The 17,445-nt window shown below is 59.6% G+C and overlaps 1 protein-coding gene across 9 annotated transcripts in view; it reads left to right on the top strand.

The window, feature by feature from the left end:
• The window catches only part of HDAC4 (histone deacetylase 4), a 270,795-nt gene that overhangs the window by 248,629 nt on the left and 4,721 nt on the right, over positions 1 to 17,445 (top strand). For all 9 annotated transcript variants that reach the window (XM_032480679.1, XM_032480677.1, XM_032480678.1 and 6 more), the window contains 4 exons: positions 4,720 to 4,838; positions 6,362 to 6,495; positions 15,940 to 16,024; positions 17,002 to 17,143. In XM_032480679.1, the coding sequence (XP_032336570.1) occupies positions 4,720 to 4,838; positions 6,362 to 6,495; positions 15,940 to 16,024; positions 17,002 to 17,143 (480 nt within the window). The remainder of the gene's footprint in view (positions 1 to 4,719; positions 4,839 to 6,361; positions 6,496 to 15,939; positions 16,025 to 17,001; positions 17,144 to 17,445) is intronic.

Genomic DNA, 17,445 nt, shown 5'->3' with positions numbered 1-17,445 from the left:
TGGTGCGTCTGTGCACCCCGTAACCCGATGTTACGTGGCAGCTTATAAAGACACGATCCTGTGAGCTCTGAGTACCTGGTCGCACCAAGGGCACTGCTTCTTTCACAGAGTGGCCAGTGGACTGTGGGTGGGAGTCCCGGCTCAGCAAGTTACACCCGTCTACACCCGTCCGCTCGCCTGCACCTCCCCGGACGCCCAGCCCAGCTTTCCCTCGTGAAAGCCTGGCCGCAGGTGCGGCTGGCCAGCGAGCTCCCAGGACTGAGGGAGGGCAGGAGCGGTGTCAGGAACAAAGCACAGAAGCCAGTCCTGTGGAGGCCCAGAGGTCTGGGCCGTGTCCCCAGGGTCTCGTGGGACAGCAGGGGAGCCCCGGCCACCTGTGCCACCTGAGCTCACCGGGCCTGCACCTCAGGGCTGCACCCAGGCTGCTGGTGCCTAGAACCGTCCCCTCACCCTTTCCCACGCCGGGGCACACCCGGCCGCTCTTCCCCCAGAGGCCTGCCGGTTCCCCTCCATCTGAGCGGACAGTGATGCTCTGCCACCTTGGGAAGCTTCCAGCCTGCCCCTCTCTGCCCGCGGGGCGCCCTGCAGAAGGTCACGGGGGACACCGTAGACACTCACCTTACAGCAGTGGGTTGAGAGGAGGCTCCAGCCAATATTCAGATCTTACTTTCAAAGACTAAGTTGTTCATTACAGTTTGATTCTAGAGGTAAAACCTAAGTCCTGTTTCCCATTTTCCTTGCAGCATCCATTAAGTAGTGATGTTCTGACACCTGCCCTCCCACACGAGGGTCCCGGGTGAGGTGATGGTGCGGGTCCCACAGACAGGTGGCCAGGCTGTCAGGAGCGCCACGTCCAGCCCTCATCTTCCGTCGAGGAGGGTGACCTCTCTCAGGGCTCCAGGCACAGGGAACTTGGGGCTGGAGACCCACTCGGCACAGCCTGGCTCTCAGCACTGTTTCAGGTCTTGTTTGCTTTGGCAAGTGTTTGAGATGACAGCCTGGAGGGTTCAGACCAGGAAGGTAAAACGAGTGTGTGTTCACATACGTTGATGGTCCTGCTCACGCCTGGCCGGTGTGCACATGGCCCCTCCCCATTCACCGCCCACACACACAGACACACCCACACCCACCTCAACACCCCCCCAACACAGTACCCCCACTACATACACCACACACCCTGACAGGACACACACATGTGCCCCCACCACACACACCACACCCACACACCTCAACATGACACACCCACACACACACCCCAACGCGAGGGATCAGCCATGCTTTTCGTTCTGTTGTGATTGGCTCTGGGACGATGCCACACACCAAGCACACACGCCAGGGACCCTCTTGGTATTAACTCCCTCTAATGATGATTTTAGCAGGGCTGTTTGTTTAGTTTCGTGAGGGATTAGAAATGAAACAGCTCAGCAGTACTTCAAAGCGCAGGGCTGAAGCCCCCACACGCACTTGCTTCAGAACGAGCCGGTGTCTGAGAAAACGTCTGTGGTTTTCATTGAAAAAACATCCTGGCTTTAAAACCCATATCATGACCATGGTCGAGACTAGTATCCCGCCCGAAGACAAAGTTTTATGTGATGAGAACTTCATTAAAATAATTGAAAGCCCGTCTCCCTGGAACGTTGGAGGCATGTGTGGAGGGCCCCGTTGGGCCCTGGGTGTCTCCACGGAGGGGCGGTGGCCTGTGCCTGTGGGGAGACGGCCACGTCTGCTGGCCATGGGGACGGATGCTGGCAGTTGTCCCTGGCTTCCGAGGGGCCCTCTCCCCCCGCAAGCCTAGACTGAGAATGGCCCCCGCCACCCCCGTGGCGCGGCCGTCCACACAGACGCCGGCGCGCGTCTGAAGCAGAGGCTTTCTGTGAAAGGCGGCACTCTCCGCGTTGCGCTCACCTATTCCGTGACCTCTGTGGCAGCATCCATCCCAGTGGCACAAAGATATGTGAGAATCTGGGGCTGGTGTCGTAGGTCGAAGGACTTGACCAGCGTTGTAACAGCATGAGTCTGGAGCGGGGTTGGCAAAATGGCCCACGGCCAGGTCCCCTGTGTGGTCTTAAGTAAAGTTTTGTTGGGACGCAGCCCCACCAGCGTGCTCGCCTGCCTTGGAGGCTGCTTTCCTGTGACAAGGGCAGTGTCGAGTGGTAGCAGCAGGACCACGTGACCAGAAGGCGGAAATATTTCATTGCTGTCTGGCCCTTGGCAGGAAGCACCTTCCAACCCGTGGTCGAGTCACAGGCCATGCTCCTGGGCCCCCGACGGCTGGTCCATGAGGCGCTGACCTGGGTCCTTGGAGCTGCTTTCATCAGCCTGTGGAGAGGCCGTTCTGGGGGGAAGTGTGAACGGGGCACAGCCCCAGAAGAAGGGAAAGGAGAAGCGGGAAGGTTTTGAAGGGCCAGCCTGGTCTCCTGTGACTCCCGAGTTCCAGAGGGGGGACTCTCGGCTGGTGAAGTGCCAGCTGTGAGGTTGGTGTGTTTTGACGGCAGACTTCCCGGCACCGGCCTCTCCCCGCAGGGCGGACGGGTCTTTCAGCGCCGGGCGGCACGTGCTCCCTGGAGCTGGGCCGGGCGCGCCGGCTGCCCCGAGGACCCTGCAGGTAAGGGCAGCCGGATCTCCCCCTGCATGTGACTCTCTGGTGTTTTCAGCACTTCCACCACCTGAAACCAGAGGGATTTGCAACAGGACTGCCATCCAGAACGGTCCCTGGGAAATAGATTCACCCTGTGACCCAGCAGTCCCACTCTTGGGCATATATCCAGAGAGAACTCTAACTCAAAAAGATAGAAGCACCCCCATGTTCATAGCAGATTTACAGTAGCCAAGACATGGAAACAACCTAAATGTCCATCGACAGATGACTGGATAAAGAAGCTGTGATATATACATGCAATGGAATACTACTCAGCCATAAAAAAAGAATAAAATAATGCCACTTGCAGCAACGTGGTTGGAACTGGAGATCGTTATTCTAAGCAAAGTAGGCCAGAAAGAGAAAGAAAAATACCATATGATATCACTTACATGTGGAATCTTAAAAGAAAAGAAAAAGGACATAAATGAACTTATTTCCCAAACAGAGACAGACTCACAGACATAGAAAACAAACTTATGGTTGCCAGGGGAAGAAGGGGGTAGAGTGGATAAATTGGGAGTTTGGGATTAACAGATACACACTACTATGTATAAAATAGATAAACAACAAGGTCCTACCATACAGCACAGGGAGCTACAATTGTTAATGACCTATAGTGAAAAAATATGAAAAGGAATATATATATACACATACACACACGCATATATAACAGAATCACTATGCTGTACACCAAAAATTAGCATATCATTGTAAACCGACTTTACTTCAACTAAAAAAAAAAGAAAAACAGAACGATTCCTGAATAGAATAACATTTAACCTTGTGCATTCTGTTCCTTTGGCCAAAATTGTTGCCTTACAGGGTAGACTTCACTGACTGAAGTGGCGATCCCATTTAGGGAAAGGTGAACAGGAGACGGGGGGCTGTTCAGGGCCAGCTCCGCCCTCCGTGGCCGTGGCATTCTCCAGAGATTTGCGTGTGCGGAGGGAGGTGACCTCGGATGCGGTTCTCGGGCCTGGGGCCATGGAACAGCCCGTGGGTCCTGCAGCTCTGAGATGCAGGCACAGGGCTTTCCAACCACAGTGTGAACCCTGGCCTCCCCCCACCAGGGATGGAGAGGTGGGCCTGTGGAGGCTGACTGCACGGGCCACACGCGCCCCTCGCTCCGCCTGCCCTGGAGCCCAGGCCCCGGCGCTGTGACCTGCCTGCCTCGGGCAGGAAGGAGACTGGAAGCCAGGGTGCTTTTCCAAATCAAATAAAGCAAGCTGAGATGACAGGGGCAAGTGCTCGACTTGCTGTTGTGGCATGTTTCCCGTCCCACGCGCAGCGTGTTTACAGGATGTGCTGGCCAGGCGGGCTGCTGGCTGCTGGGCGGGTCGGGCTAAGGGTTTCTTCCTGTTCTTCAGGTAGACCCTCCCTTGTTTCCCAAGCATAGCTCAACTGCTGAAGTTCTCAGCAGGTGCTTATGTTTCTGACCAGTCATTTCTCTTAAATTCAATTATCAGATTTTCTCTTTAAAGATCGTAAGCATCCAGTTTCTTTTTAATTAACCTGATGCACCCCCCTGGCACGTGAGGGTGTGGGTTGCTCGGTCAGTCCTTGCTGACAGCGTGGCTCTCCCCTTCTCACCCGCACACAGCTCTGCGTCCCTGGTGCTGGGGCAGTGACCGCGCCACCTTGAATCAGGGCCGGCCCCTGAACGTGAGCAGAGGATGCACCCAGTCTCCCCTTGCAGGAGGGAGATGGAGGGGCGGGAGGACCCCACGCAGCCTGGCAGCTGGCGCCCCCCCCCCCCCGCTGCCCACATGAGGTAGCGTGGCTGGTGCCCTGGAGGTTGCAGACCGCCTCCAAAATAGGCCAGGACAGCCTCCTGGAACCCCAGCTGTTCTGTGGCTCACACCCAGTCTGTGTCCTGCGCTTGCGTGTGGGTTTGGGCTTTTAAGGTCCCGTAATGTGAGCCTCGATCGCACCTGTGTGGTCTTCCTTCCAAGTGCAGCTCCCGTGCAGAGCCACAGCCCCTGACTCTCAGGGGAGACGGAGCAGGTGGGCGACGGTCCGGTCCCCTCCTTGGCTGCATCCTTGGTTGACACGGTGCTGCCTTCTCCTTCCCTTTGCAGAACTGTGGTCATGCCCATCGCCAACGAGTTTGCCCCGGACGTGGTGCTGGTGTCGTCGGGCTTCGATGCCGTGGAGGGCCACCCCACACCCCTCGGCGGCTACAACCTCTCTGCCAAGTGTAAGTCAGGCTCACAGGTGGCCCAGGAGCACAGTGGGGGCTCCGCTGTGTTTGTGATCGGGTGTCCAGCTTCCCCTCCAGCGGCGGTGGAAGCAGGCTGTGCTTTACATCCTAGCAAAGACATGGAGCTGGCGTCTCCTGAGGACTAGGGGCGAGCCGCGGGACAGCATAGACCAGGAGGTCGTGCCGGTGTGAGGGTGTGCAGCCTGCACGCGTGGGGGCCGGGTCCCCAGGACTCCCAGAGCTGCCATCCCACACTGGGGTTTTAGCAAACCCTAAAACCCGTACAGAGGGAAATAGCCAACAGCAGGTTTGCTTCAGAGCTGGAGGTGAGAGGAGGGCCCTTTGCTTCTGCTCTGTCACAGCGAAGCATGAAGATCTGAAAGCCCCAGACGCCCCCAGCTCCCACCCGCCACGCTGCCCAGCATCCTGGGTGTTGCAGCGGTCCAGGTGCTTGGGACCCTCCCAGCACGTGGCCCTGGTGACTCGTGCGAGGCCCCGGGATCCCCCTACATTGGCGTCAGTGCAGACAGCCAAGGAGAGCCTCTCCCCTGTCTTCACGTGGGGAGAACGTGGGCTCCCTGGAGAAGAAAGACAGAGACAGAGGCCAGCCTCGGTGCCCCTCTGCCGGGCCACAGGGCTGAGGAAGCCACAGGGCAGAGAGCAGGCATGTGCGCTGCACCTCCCTGTCGCCGCCCCGTTCTGAGCTGCTTCAGGTGGTCCTCACGGCCACCTTAGAGCCAATGCCACTGTCCCATCAGACAGAAAGGGCCCCAAAGCTGGAGGAAGTGACGGCCTCGCCGGTGCCCACAGCTGCCAGGGAGCCGAGCCTGCACTGGGCCTGGTCTGCCGACAGCCGGCCTATGACGGGCCTAATTGGCGTGGCGTGGCCTGGCTTTCCCGGCTCCCTGATAAACGCCAGACTGTTCTGGCCGAGGGTGTAATTATCATGCCCCCCAGGCGCTCCCTGCTGGTGGGGGGATGGTGTGGGTGCCGTGGGGGGACTGTGGCTGCTGATGAAAACCAGACGCTCCAGACAGGGGCGGGCGAGAGGCCCGAGGGGCAGCCGCAGTGCTGGCGTGTGTGAGGGAGTGTGCCCGGCACATCAGCTGACCGGAACCCCCAGGCCCTGGGATGGACGTGGCCCTGCCCAGCAGCTGCAAGGTGGGGGCCCAGCTGCCCTCGGAGGCCCTCCCACCTTCTGGCCTCTGGTCCCAGCAAGAGAGAGCTGAGGGCCCCCGGGGTCCCTCCCCGCCCCCAAGCAAGATGATCTGCGGTGTTGTACAATCAGAGCTCCAAAGTCGTAATTCCTGCTCCCAGACAGATCAAAAAGAATCCCAAACCGAAATTCTTGGTGGATTTTTTACAGTCAAACCTGGCTTCGATTATGTGTCTCCGTGTGCCAGCCCAGGGGTCTCTGATGGGCTGTGATGTGAGGCACTGCGGACACTTTGATCCGCTGCCAGGCGTCGGCGCCATGGCCCAGCCTTGCCCTTGACTCGGGTCTCCTGTCTCCCCTGCAGGTTTCGGGTACCTGACGAAGCAGCTGATGGGCCTGGCTGGCGGCCGGGTTGTGCTGGCCCTGGAGGGGGGCCACGACCTCACAGCCATTTGCGACGCCTCGGAAGCGTGCGTGTCCGCGCTGCTGGGGAACGAGGTAGGAGGCGGCGGGCCGCGTGCTGCTCTGCCTAGCTGTCGGCGCGGCGCTCCGCGTTCCCACCCACCCGCTCCTTAGCGGGGCTCTCAGATGCTTGGTCGTGACCCAAAGGAGGTGGGAGGAGGGCAGCCCGAACCCTTTCCTCTTGAGAAGGCGGTTCAGCCTCCTGTGCTTTAAAGGTGGCCACCTGTACGTGTGGGTTTTCGGGGTGGTGTCATGATGCCAGCTCGGGGGCTGGGGCCTCGGTTCACGGTAGCTCTCCTGCTTCGCTGACCTCGGGTGGTGCCCAGGGCTGGAGCTCAGCGTCTGGGCCGGGGAGGGAACTTCGGAGGGTTCAGAGGAGGGAGAGCCACTGGGAGCTTCCGCGTCCAACTTGCCCTCGGGCCGGGGCTGCTGGTGCTCTCAGTGGAGAGAGCCACCCCAGTGCAGGGAAGACGGGGGGACTTCCAGCCCACGGAGAACCTAGAGGTCGGGACTGAAAGCCAGTTTGTAGGTTCCATCTTGAATTTCCAAAACGTGCTCTTCCTGCAACTTTAAATGCAGCCGCAGCCTCCAGACACGGGGCCACATACCAACCTTCCGACTCCATCGAAGGAGTGTGGCTGGCTCCCATCCACCTGCGGCATAGCCGTCTCCTGTCACGCGCTGTGGTGTCGCTGCGTGGGTCCAGGAGAAGGGCTTCTGGTGCTCAGGCAGCACAGGCCACAGGCCTGGGGTCGTGGCCCAGCCTGCGGCAAGAGGTGCCGGGCCCAAGCTCTCCAGACACAGGACCTGGCGAAAGGCACAGGGCCCACGCGGGGATGCTTGGAGGGCCAGGCGCTCTGCTCTCATGCCATCCTCTGGACCCGCCGCCCCCCACCCCCCACCCCATCAGACGAAGCGGATCTCCACTGGGGTCGAGAAGGGTGCGGACTCTCTCCAGCGGGCCCAGGGTTCTCCGGTGTCCAGGGAGGGTCCCGTGCTCTCTGTGCTCACCCCTCTGCTGGTCACCACCGAGAGCTGAGGCACTCTGAGTGACCGTGCTGGCACAAGGCTGGAGCACACACAGCTCAGGAGAGACCACAAAAGAGGCCGCGCCAATGTCCAGTCAGGAAGGAGGGGATGGAGGGTGAGGCGGCTGAGGGCTGCGGATCCAGGAGGCGCTGGGCACCCCAACTCCTCTGACTCCTCTGTCAGGAGACACCAGGGCCAGGAGGCCCAGCAGCCCCATGAAAGGCTGAGTCAGGAGTCCGCCAGGTCTGGCGCCAGGCTGCCTGCTGCCTGGGGGGGCACCTGTAAGGCCCGCCTCACATGCCGTGGGGCTTGGAGCCAACAGCGTCTCACCCCAGGCTTTGCCAGGAGTCGCCGCCAAGAGCCAGTCCTGGCCTGACTCCAAGGCTGCCCTCGCAGACCCCCAGACAGGGTGCGTGGTTCCATCTGACTGCTCTAACAAGGGGGGTGGGAGGCGGTCCGTAGAAAGGTCTCCGGTGATGTGTGTCAGCAGGCTGCTCTTTGACTTGGGCGAACTAACAGAAGGCTCACTGGGGACAGGATGAGGCGTGTGGCCCACGTTCCCCAGGCTCGGGGGCAGAGCTGACAAGGTGGCAGCTGGAGGCAGGTGTGGGGTCTGCACCAGCGCGGCGCCAGGCATGCGAGCTGAGGGTCCAGCACACGATGACCTGGTTTGGGGTTGGATCCCCCAGAACCTCCAAGCGTGGCTTCCATGTGCCAGGGCCTGACGGGGAGGGGCGCCGGGGTCTCTCCCCCTGGGCCCACACGCCCCACTGGGCTGCTCCCTTGGGTGGATCCTGCACGTGCTTCCCGGAGCAGCAGCACCCCAGGGCCCAGCTCAGGGCCTTTCAGGGCCGGGGGCCTAGACCCCCAGCACCGAGGGCGGGAGCAGGGCCAGCGGCCAGGGTGAGGCACTGGCGGTGCGGCCGTTCCCCCAGATGCTCCCCTGGCTCGTGCTCCCTGGCAGGAGTGTGGGCGCTGGGCCCGGGGGCTGGGCACCGGGATGGCCCCGTTTTCTCCTGACAACCTTTGCTCGTCTTGGACAGCATTCATTTTAACTGAAATCACAAGTGGATCAAAGGTCCTGGTGGCTTCTTGTGTTCCTGGTCAGCCGGTGACAGCCGCACTTGTCAGTGCCCTCCGAGAAGTACCAGTTTGCTTTCGAAGTGTCCAGGGCATTTCACCTCTCCTTCCCTCACGTGGAACAATCTCCTTCCCTTTTTGCTAGTAAAAGGCAGCTGATTTATATATTCAAACCGTCCTAGAGCCTTTTGAGTCTTAGAGCCGTTTGCTTTTAACTCACAATCGAGACCTCAGCCTTCAGCGGGGGCCGGGCCTGCTTCCGGGCTGCGTGCTCCTCTGAGGAGAAAACGTCCTTCTACTGAAACACTTCAAAAAGCAGGAAGCACTTGTTTTATCGAGGTCTCTTAAAAATCTTTTTAGTGCCAGAAAGTTGGACGGAGCCGCCTCCTCTGCCCCCGGGGCCTTTGATGAGGCTCCTGCCGGACATTGGGGTGGTCTGGCACAGGCGGGCGGCCAGCTGTGGACGGCGGCCCGCGGGGGGCGGGGGGCACCTGTGGGGCTGCGCCCGCGGGCGCCAGTGCTGTGTGTGGGGGTCGGCCTTGCTCCCGAGAGCCATTGTATTGAGCAGCTCCAGCCTCAAGTCAGCCGCCACCGTTGGTGACAGTGGACAGTGACGTGTACATGTCACTGAGATGTGGTGCGCAGTGCGCTGCAGGCTCGCAGGGAGCCCTGAGGGCTGGGTCCCCGGGAGGGGCAGTGGGAAGGGTCTTCTGGCGCCATGTGTCACCCCACGGGAAGGTCTCTTGGGGCCAGTTCCCTACCCGGCTGCAGGGCGTTTCAGGGTTAAAGGCCACGCTTTCACTCAGCCTGAGTCCAAGGTTCGGGGAGCAGGCAGTGGAGGCGAGGAGGTGCAGGCCTCGGGAAGAGGCTCGCGCCCAGGGACGTGGCCCCTTCGAGAAGACGTGGAGGGGGCCAGCCCTGAGCAACTGGGAGCAGCAGTTGCGTGTGAGCGAGGCAGAGCCTGTGGTCTGCCTCCAGCCGGCCGGCTCTCCCCCTCACACGCCCAGCCACGCTCACACACACTCGCGCTCACACTCACTCACCCAGGCCGCAGTGGCCGCCCGCGGGACGTGTGAGGCCAGGAGTGTGTGCTCCTGGTGGGGGCAGGGAGTCGCCTCCCTGTCCGGCCCATCTCCTGGACCCACGCTCAGCGACGCTCAGAAGGTGGGCCCAAGCCCCATCCTTCACGGTTGAAGGAACCGGGCCTGCACAGGGGTGGCCACCGTGGTCACAGCGGCTGCGGGACAGTGGTGAGGCGCCGACCGCCCAGCCCAGCAGCAGAGCAGCTCCCGGGGCCTCGTGAGTTCCGCCCCGTGTCCCCGCTTGTCCAGCTGGTTCCGTTACATCCAGCACTGACCACTGAGCTCTCACTATGGGGCTCGGGCATCAGGAAACTCCTGTGTTCATACTGCTTGGCTTTTGTGGTTGATCTTTTTTTAATGCTTGTCCTCTTCCAAGAGAACTTCAGCAGCTACAGAATCACCAGGGAGACAGAAGAGCAGGGAAATCAGAACGTGGGCGGGGAGGGCAAGGAGGGTGTGGCGGGCTGGCCTGAGGTCAGTGCAAGGACACAGGGGGATGGCCTCGGGGTGGGGGAGCGGCCCGGAGTCCTGCCCCCCCCCCCAGTTACCGTGGGTGGGACGGACACGTCTGAGGTCCTCCGTCCTGCCCGACAGCTTCCCCAGAGCTTGACCACGGAGCAGGCTGCCCGCCATCCAGTCTCCAGGCCAGAGCCTGCACTGGGTGGGGGTGGGGGTCTCGTGTCCGGGCTGTGTCCCAGGGCTGTGAGTCCCACTGTCCCTTTCGCCATCCTCCAGCACAGGAAGGGACGTGGGGTGGGCCCCTGGCCCCTTGAGGAGCTGCCCTGGAGCCCCTCCCAGAGACGTCCTGAGCTGTCTCAATCGGGGAACCTCACCACGGCCCTGCTGTGGGGACGAGTGCTCCCTGGTTTGTACACGAGGCGCTGAGGCAGTGGGGCGGGAGCACGCCCTGGGGGACCCCTCCACTCTCTGCTGAGTCTCAGTCCTTTAACATTTTCTCGAAAAGAATCGTGTTTTTTTAGCCTCTTAGGGTTCATTTTTGCTTTTTAAAAACCGTTGAAAACCAAGCCGTCATGTTCTAAAAGCCTTTGCCTTTTCACTCGAAGAGCTGTGAAAACAGGTTGCAGACTGGTCCCAAGACAAGTACGGAGTCTGCTGCGTGGCCAGATGCGGTTCGCGGTTCATGCGCCGGGGCTGCCCGTGATTCCCCCGCGGAGGGAGCGGGTCACCCTGAAATAACCGTGAGGGGCAGGTCTCGGGGTGGGGAGCATCACTGCTGGCCCCACCAGTGCGTGTGTTTCCAGGAGCGGCCATGGAAGAATTGGGGCAGTGGGGATTGGGGAGGGGACTGCAGCCACAAGGGTGACCATGTGGGTGGCCCCAGGGCTCCCCTCAAGAGGAGCCGGCAAGGAGACTAGCACGGAGCCTCCGCGGGTGGGCAGTGGTGTCAGATGCCCCCCTGGGGAGGGTGAGGACTGAAAACTGACCTTCGGAAGCAGCACTGATGAAGCAGAGAGAACTGCCAGTCTCCTTATAAGGGAAGAAGCTGGCCGGCAGGTTGGGGTGGCACGCGGGGTCCCATCTGCTCTGACTCTTAAATGGGAGAAGGTTGGCAGGTGCCTCCCGGGGGAGGATCGTGGAGATGCGGGGAGAGCAGGTGAGAACAGCCTGCCTGCCGGGCAGTGGGAGTGGGTCAGACCGAGCGCCAGAGCCCCCGCGGGACGTCTTCTGTCTCCTTCGGAGGAAAGGAAGGGCACCTGCTGGCGTGGCCAGGCCGTCTGAACTTGGAACGGGGCTGGGACCACGGCTGCGCGGCTGCCCGGAGGGGCTCTGGTGGTGGCGCAGGACGCACGCACCTGCGGACAGGGGCCGGCGTGTCCATCGCTTCGCGTTTTCCTGGCCGGCTCAGACATCCCAACAAAGTAAGAGTTTTGTGTATTCTGAGAAGGGTTCTGCCAGGTTATTTAAGGACCCTTTTCTTTTTGGCGCTATAACCCCTTCTTGTCACTTGAGACAGAGTGGAAAAGCCATTTCCGCACCCACTACGACACTGCAGCCCCGGACAGCGTGTCAGGCCCGAGGGGCCCAGGTCTTTCTGTTTTGCTGCCCACGTCCGCCGAGGCGGCTTCTCAAAGCCTGAGCATAGGATAAGCCTCATTTCCGATGTGGTTCTGACACAGCTCTCTCCCAAGGGTAGATGTGCCACAGGGCCTGGGCTCTGCTCCCTGTCACTCTGGGCACACGGCCCACCGACCAGGGTGCTCTCGGGGACACCCTTCTTCACTGCAGATGCCTGGCAGCTGGGGCAGCGGCGTGGTCCCCAGGGGTCCATTCTTGCATCTCTTCCCTGGCCCCAGATGCACCGGGTTGGCCTGCGTTGGTGGTTACATAGATAGACGGGTGGATGGATGGACGGATGGAAGGATGGACAGACAGACGGACGGGTGGATGGATAGGTAGATGGATGGGTGGATGGGCAGATGGACCAGTGGACAGTGGGAGTCCTCTCTTTTTCTGTCCTGGTAGAGTGAGTGTCAGATCAAAATAATCTGTTCCTTAACCAGGAGGGGTCTTCTGGGCATGGGTTCCCTTTGGGCGAAAGAAACCAAAGGAATGATTTAGTCATCTTCTATTCCTTCTTGAATTAATTTTGGAAAGTTGTATTTTACCAGGAATTTTTTCCGCTGCAGCCAGGTTTTCAGAATTGTTGACAAACGTTCATAGTGCTGTCTTCTTGTCTCCCATCTCTGCTGCGCCCACGGTCCTGGTTCTCTTTTCGTTCCTAGTGCGTTTGTTTGTGCCTCTGCTTTAGTTCTCTTGGTCAGTCCTGCCAGAACTTGTCCATTTAATTAGCCTTTGCAAAGAATCAGCTTTCAGCCTTAGGATCTTGTGTGTTTCCGCCCCTTTCTGTGCGCTTTCTTTTTTCCTTCTCTGGAGCTGCTCTGCTCTTTTGCTCATTTCTTAAACGGAGCACTTGCTTTTCAGTCTTAGTTTCAGTACGTGCACTGAAGGTTGTGAACGTTCCCCAGTGCCGTGTTTGGTGGCGTCTCACACACCGAGATGTGTGGCATGTTCATTACTTTTTACTTCTGAGTGTTTCCTGATTTCTGCTGGTTTCTTCCTGGATCCACGATTGGTGTGTTTCTTAATGTGCGGCCATGGGGCTCGTGGTCTCTTTCTGTTTCCAGTTTCTAACAAGCCGCACTGGGGTTGGCATTTATTCTTTGTGGGTGCTGGCTTCACAGGCTAGTAGGTGGCCAGTCTGCATAGACGCCCCACGTTTGGGATGGCGTGTCTCCCCTGTCTGTTTTACCGAGTTCCCTTTTTGTCCGCGAAGCCCGGCTTGGTAACTGCTGTGGACACTTTGACAGCATGTCTCACTAGGGTGCACACTTATCCATCTCTCCTCTTAGTCCTGTCCGTTGTCCCTGCATACGTTTTGAAGCACTTTTACTAACTATGTACAAATGTTAAGTCATTGTATCCTTTTGATGAACTGAAATTTGTATCACTGTGCAGTGACGTTCTCCACGTGACAGATGTGCAAGGTGTCCCCAGCCTCCTTCCTGTCAGGTTGCCCATGTGTTCCTTTCAGCCTCCCTCCGAGGTTGTACATGTTCCTTTTGCAAATAGCGTAAGTAGAGTCCATTATTTTTTGTGCCCAGGCCAATCGCCAGGCTTCACGTGCAGACTGGTCATCACGGCTGGTTTAGTTGCTATTTTGCAGCTGTCTGGATGGGGGGACGGTGATTAGGTTTATTTACTGGAGGGACTGGGGATTGAACTGAGGACCTGGTGCACGCTGAGTGCACACTGTGCCCCGAGCCCCAGCCCCTGCAGTTGTCCGCTGTCCTTCAGATTCATTCCTCCCACCTTATTCTGCACAGGGTCTGCCCCCTTTCCTGTAGTGCCTTCCTTTTCCTCTATTCTTGCCTTCTCTCGGCATGGCTGAGGGGCCCCATGTTTCCTCTGCGCCCGAGATACATGGCGGCGGCTGCTTTTCAGGAATGAGCCGTTAATGCGTCTGCTCGCGCCCGTGACGTGGTTGCTGACCTCGCCCCCACAGCCACGGCCCAGACGGCTCTGGCCCGAGGGGGTCGCCAGTTAAACACCGGACACTCTTGCACTGAAATGCCTTGCCCGTCGAAGTCAGACGTAGCCGATGTCCTGTGTGTTCATCTGCTAAGCGGGCAGCCCCGGCCCGTTCTCCCCACTCCCGGCTCCGAGTCTTCCCTGACTGGTGTCTTTCTTTTATTTCACTAGTTAGACATCGTGGTTATTGCTTCCTGCAGCCCCTGTTTTCCCTGTTCATTTGGCCTTCCCTGCGTTTATGCCGTTTTCTTGGCTCGCCATTCGTTGCTCAGACAGCCGTCAGGGCTCCTCGTCCCTCTGCCTGGAGCACCTTGTGTAGAACCCCCCCGGAAGAGCCCCCCTCGGAGAAGGGCCCCCCCCCGGAGAAGGGCCCCCCCGGAGAAGGGCCCCCCCCGGAGAAGGGCCCCCCCCGGAGAAGGGCCCCCCATCGGAGAAGGAACCCCTTGGAGAAGGGCCCCCTCAGAGAAGGACCCCCCCTTGGAGAAAGGCCCCCCCGGAGAAGGGCCCCCCATGGGAGAAGGAACCCCTTGGAGAAGGGCCCCCTCAGAGAAGGACCCCCCTTGGAGAAAGGCCCCCCCGGAGAAGGGCCCCCCATCGGAGAAGGAACCCCTTGGAGAAGGGCCCCCTCAGAGAAGGACCCCCCCTCGGAGAAAGGCCCCCCCCGGAGAAGGGCCCGCGTGTCCGCTTCCCGGCTCGTTTGTTTTTAAGTCTTTGTTTCGCCCTCTTTCTTGAATCTCTTCTCCCCGTTTGCTTGTTTACTCAGTCACTTACCACATCAGTGTAGGCTTGGGGATGTTCGTTCTATACCCTGAGAATTCATTCAGTGTGTGTCACGTATTTGACTTCCACTTGGCCTCGTGTGTCCCTCTGACGTGCCCGCTGGCTTGTCTTTGGCGCGTCCTTCCTGACTGCGCTGCGGGATGCTCCAGGCTCACCCCACGTCTTCCCCACCCCAGCCCCGAGCAAGCCGTCTGCCCAAGGAGCCTGACTCCTGTCATCAGAGAGTGGCATTAGAACCCTGATTTGTTACCCCTGAGCCAAGGTCTTGCCGCCTTACTCATGTGCTTCCCGCTGCTCTTGATTGGAACACATGCCCCCTAGACCCGGACGGGCAGCGCTAACGGGCAGCCTGGCTTGGGGACACGTGCCTCACGAGAGCGCAGCAGTTCCTCAGCCAGCCGGTGGCATCGCGGACCCCAGCCACTGCAAACTGCCGCTCTCCACACGTGGTGTCTGGAATCTGACAGCACCTCGGAGCTCTGTTCTTTAACCTCTGCTCAGGACTTTCCCACCAGCTGCCCCACGGGGCCCGCTGTCTGTGCACCTGCTCTGCCCGCTCGTCCGCGAGTGGGGTGGTGGGCACTGCGGCCAGGCCAGCTCGGCCTGGGCCTGTCCCCCGACACCTGACCTCCCTCGGCACTTCCTGCTCTGGTCCCGAGCCCAGCAGGGCTCCCCCAGTTTTGTAGGCTTGTCTGATTATTTGCACTGTTGCTGTATTTTTTTCATTGAAGAATAGTTGGTTTACAATGTTGTGTTAATGTCCGGTGCACAGCATAGTGATTCAGTTACATGTACGTATGTAGAGACCTTTTCAGTCTTTTCGTTATAGGCAATGACCAGATTGTTACTGCATTTCTGCGCTCTATTTCCACCCACCATGTTTGGCGGATTCTCTGCAGACGCTCTGGTCTGCCCTGCGGCCCTCCAGGGGGCTGGGGCCGGGCTGTATTCCCTCTTTCACAGGCTGCTGCGATACTTAGGAGGAACTCGGGGCAAAGGTTCCCGCTCCTAGAGGTTCTGCTCTCTCCCTCCCGTTCACCTTTTCCCCCATGACTGGAAGAAAGCCATGGACAGGGGATATTCAAGCACTCTTATGATTCATAAGACCCTTATTTATTAGGGATATGAAAGTGCTGTTTCCCCTGATGTGATGCTGTGGTATCAGCAGTGGGTACCAGGCTCGCACGTGTGCGCCCAGGCCACTCCCAGACACCATCATCTTGCTCGTATGGGAACCCACAGATATGCCTGAGCATCTCCTAAGAGAAATATCTTGAAGAAAATAAGCCTACTTTGGTAAAATTTCATATAATAAATACCAAAACCATATTTGGCTTTTTAAAGATACTTACTCTGTTAGCAGGTACAGTTAAGAAAGAGATGCTCTGACCACCCCATTTGAACGCACACGGGGAGCATCTCACATCCTATAACCCACTAAATATTCCTTCTTTCCCAGCTTGATCCTCTCCCAGAGAAAGTTCTACAGCAGAGACCCAATGCGAACGCTGTCCGGTCTATGGAGAAAGTCATCGAAATCCACAGTGAGTGGCCTGGCCCAGGGCTCACAGGGAAGCCAGCAAGGGAAGGGACCATGTCCCCCGCCCCAGCCCGCTCTCATGGCCAGCTGCTTCCCTGGGCCTACATGACAGGGCCCCCTGCTGTCCACTAGAATTCCATGAGCTGCAGACTCTCATTTTACCCCCATTAATTTCCCCACAAACTACCAGAATAGTGTCGTCACACCGCTGTGCAGAGCAGAAGAACTGAGGCTCGGGGAGTCTGTGACGTCACTTGCTTCAGGTCCCCAGCTGCCAGGGGTGGGGCTTGGATGTGAACCTGTGTCCTAGGGTCTGGCTTCTTCCTCTGACCAGAGAACCCTTGGCCCTGCAGAGACCCAGCACAGGGTGCAGAGCACCTCTTGCCTTGAGCGGCAGGTGCTAGGGGCCCAGGGGCCTGGCACCCAGGGGACCTGTGCCACACCGCCCCTCAGGTGAACTGGCCACGCCCTCCCCACCCGGCATCTGTCCTAGGTCTCTGGGTGACACAGTCCTGAAGCCTGTCTGTGTCAGTGGGCAGAACCCAGGGATTCCCTGCTCCCACGATGGGCTCCCGGCCCCAGAGCCATTCCCCACAGCCTCCCCAGTGAGAAGCCCCTGTGTGCAGAGGAGACACTTGAGAGCCTGGCTCTGGTGCTCAGGCCCCACATGGAGACCCCCCATCATCTCAGGGGCTCCAGGGGGAGCCTTCCCTTCTTGCCTGCTCCAGGAGTCAGGAAGTACCCCCCCCCACCCCTCGTGCTGCCTGGGGAGCACTCGGTTCTCCCAGGAAGAGGAAGTTTTTTACCCAGGAGTCCCTGTCTTTGTGAGTCTGCACCCAGGGACCCCCTGGCTTCTGTCTCCCAAACACGTGGTGCTTTCAAAGTCACCAGTGATGAGTCCTGCCTGAGAACCACGGGCGCAGAGGGGCTTCTGGCCAGCAGGGTGCACAGGGTCCGCTGACCGAGCCCCCGGCCCCCCAGGCCAGTACTGGCGCTCCCTGCAGCGCCCTTCCTCCACCGCGGGGTACTCTCTGGTCGAGGCCCAGAAGTGCGAGACGGAGGAAGCGGAGACTGTCACGGCCATGGCCTCGCTGTCCGTGGGCGTGAAGGCGGCGGAGAAGAGGTGAGCTTGCGCCGCCTTGGCCGTGGGTGGAGACGCGTTCAGGGGGACGACCCGAGTCTTTGCGCCTGGACCAGAGCGCGGGGCTTCTCCACGCAGGCCCTGCTGGGCTCCCCGGGGAGGGCGGGCCGGCGGGCGGGTGGCATCCCCATCCTGGTCCAGGACCTCCTTCCAGTGTGCAGGACCCTTGGAAACAGCCGATGGGCACCTGGGCCCCGACCTCCTACCTCGGGGCGGGAAGCTGGGCGATGGGGGCGAGGGGGAGGCAGGTGGAACCTGGGCTCTGCCACTGAGCCCCGCCCGCC

Source organism: Camelus ferus, chromosome 5, assembly GCF_009834535.1.
Source record: "Camelus ferus isolate YT-003-E chromosome 5, BCGSAC_Cfer_1.0, whole genome shotgun sequence".
Taxonomy (NCBI): Eukaryota; Metazoa; Chordata; class Mammalia; order Artiodactyla; family Camelidae; genus Camelus; species Camelus ferus.
Note: the sequence above shows the minus strand (reverse complement) of the source record. Positions and strands in the feature narration are given on the sequence as shown.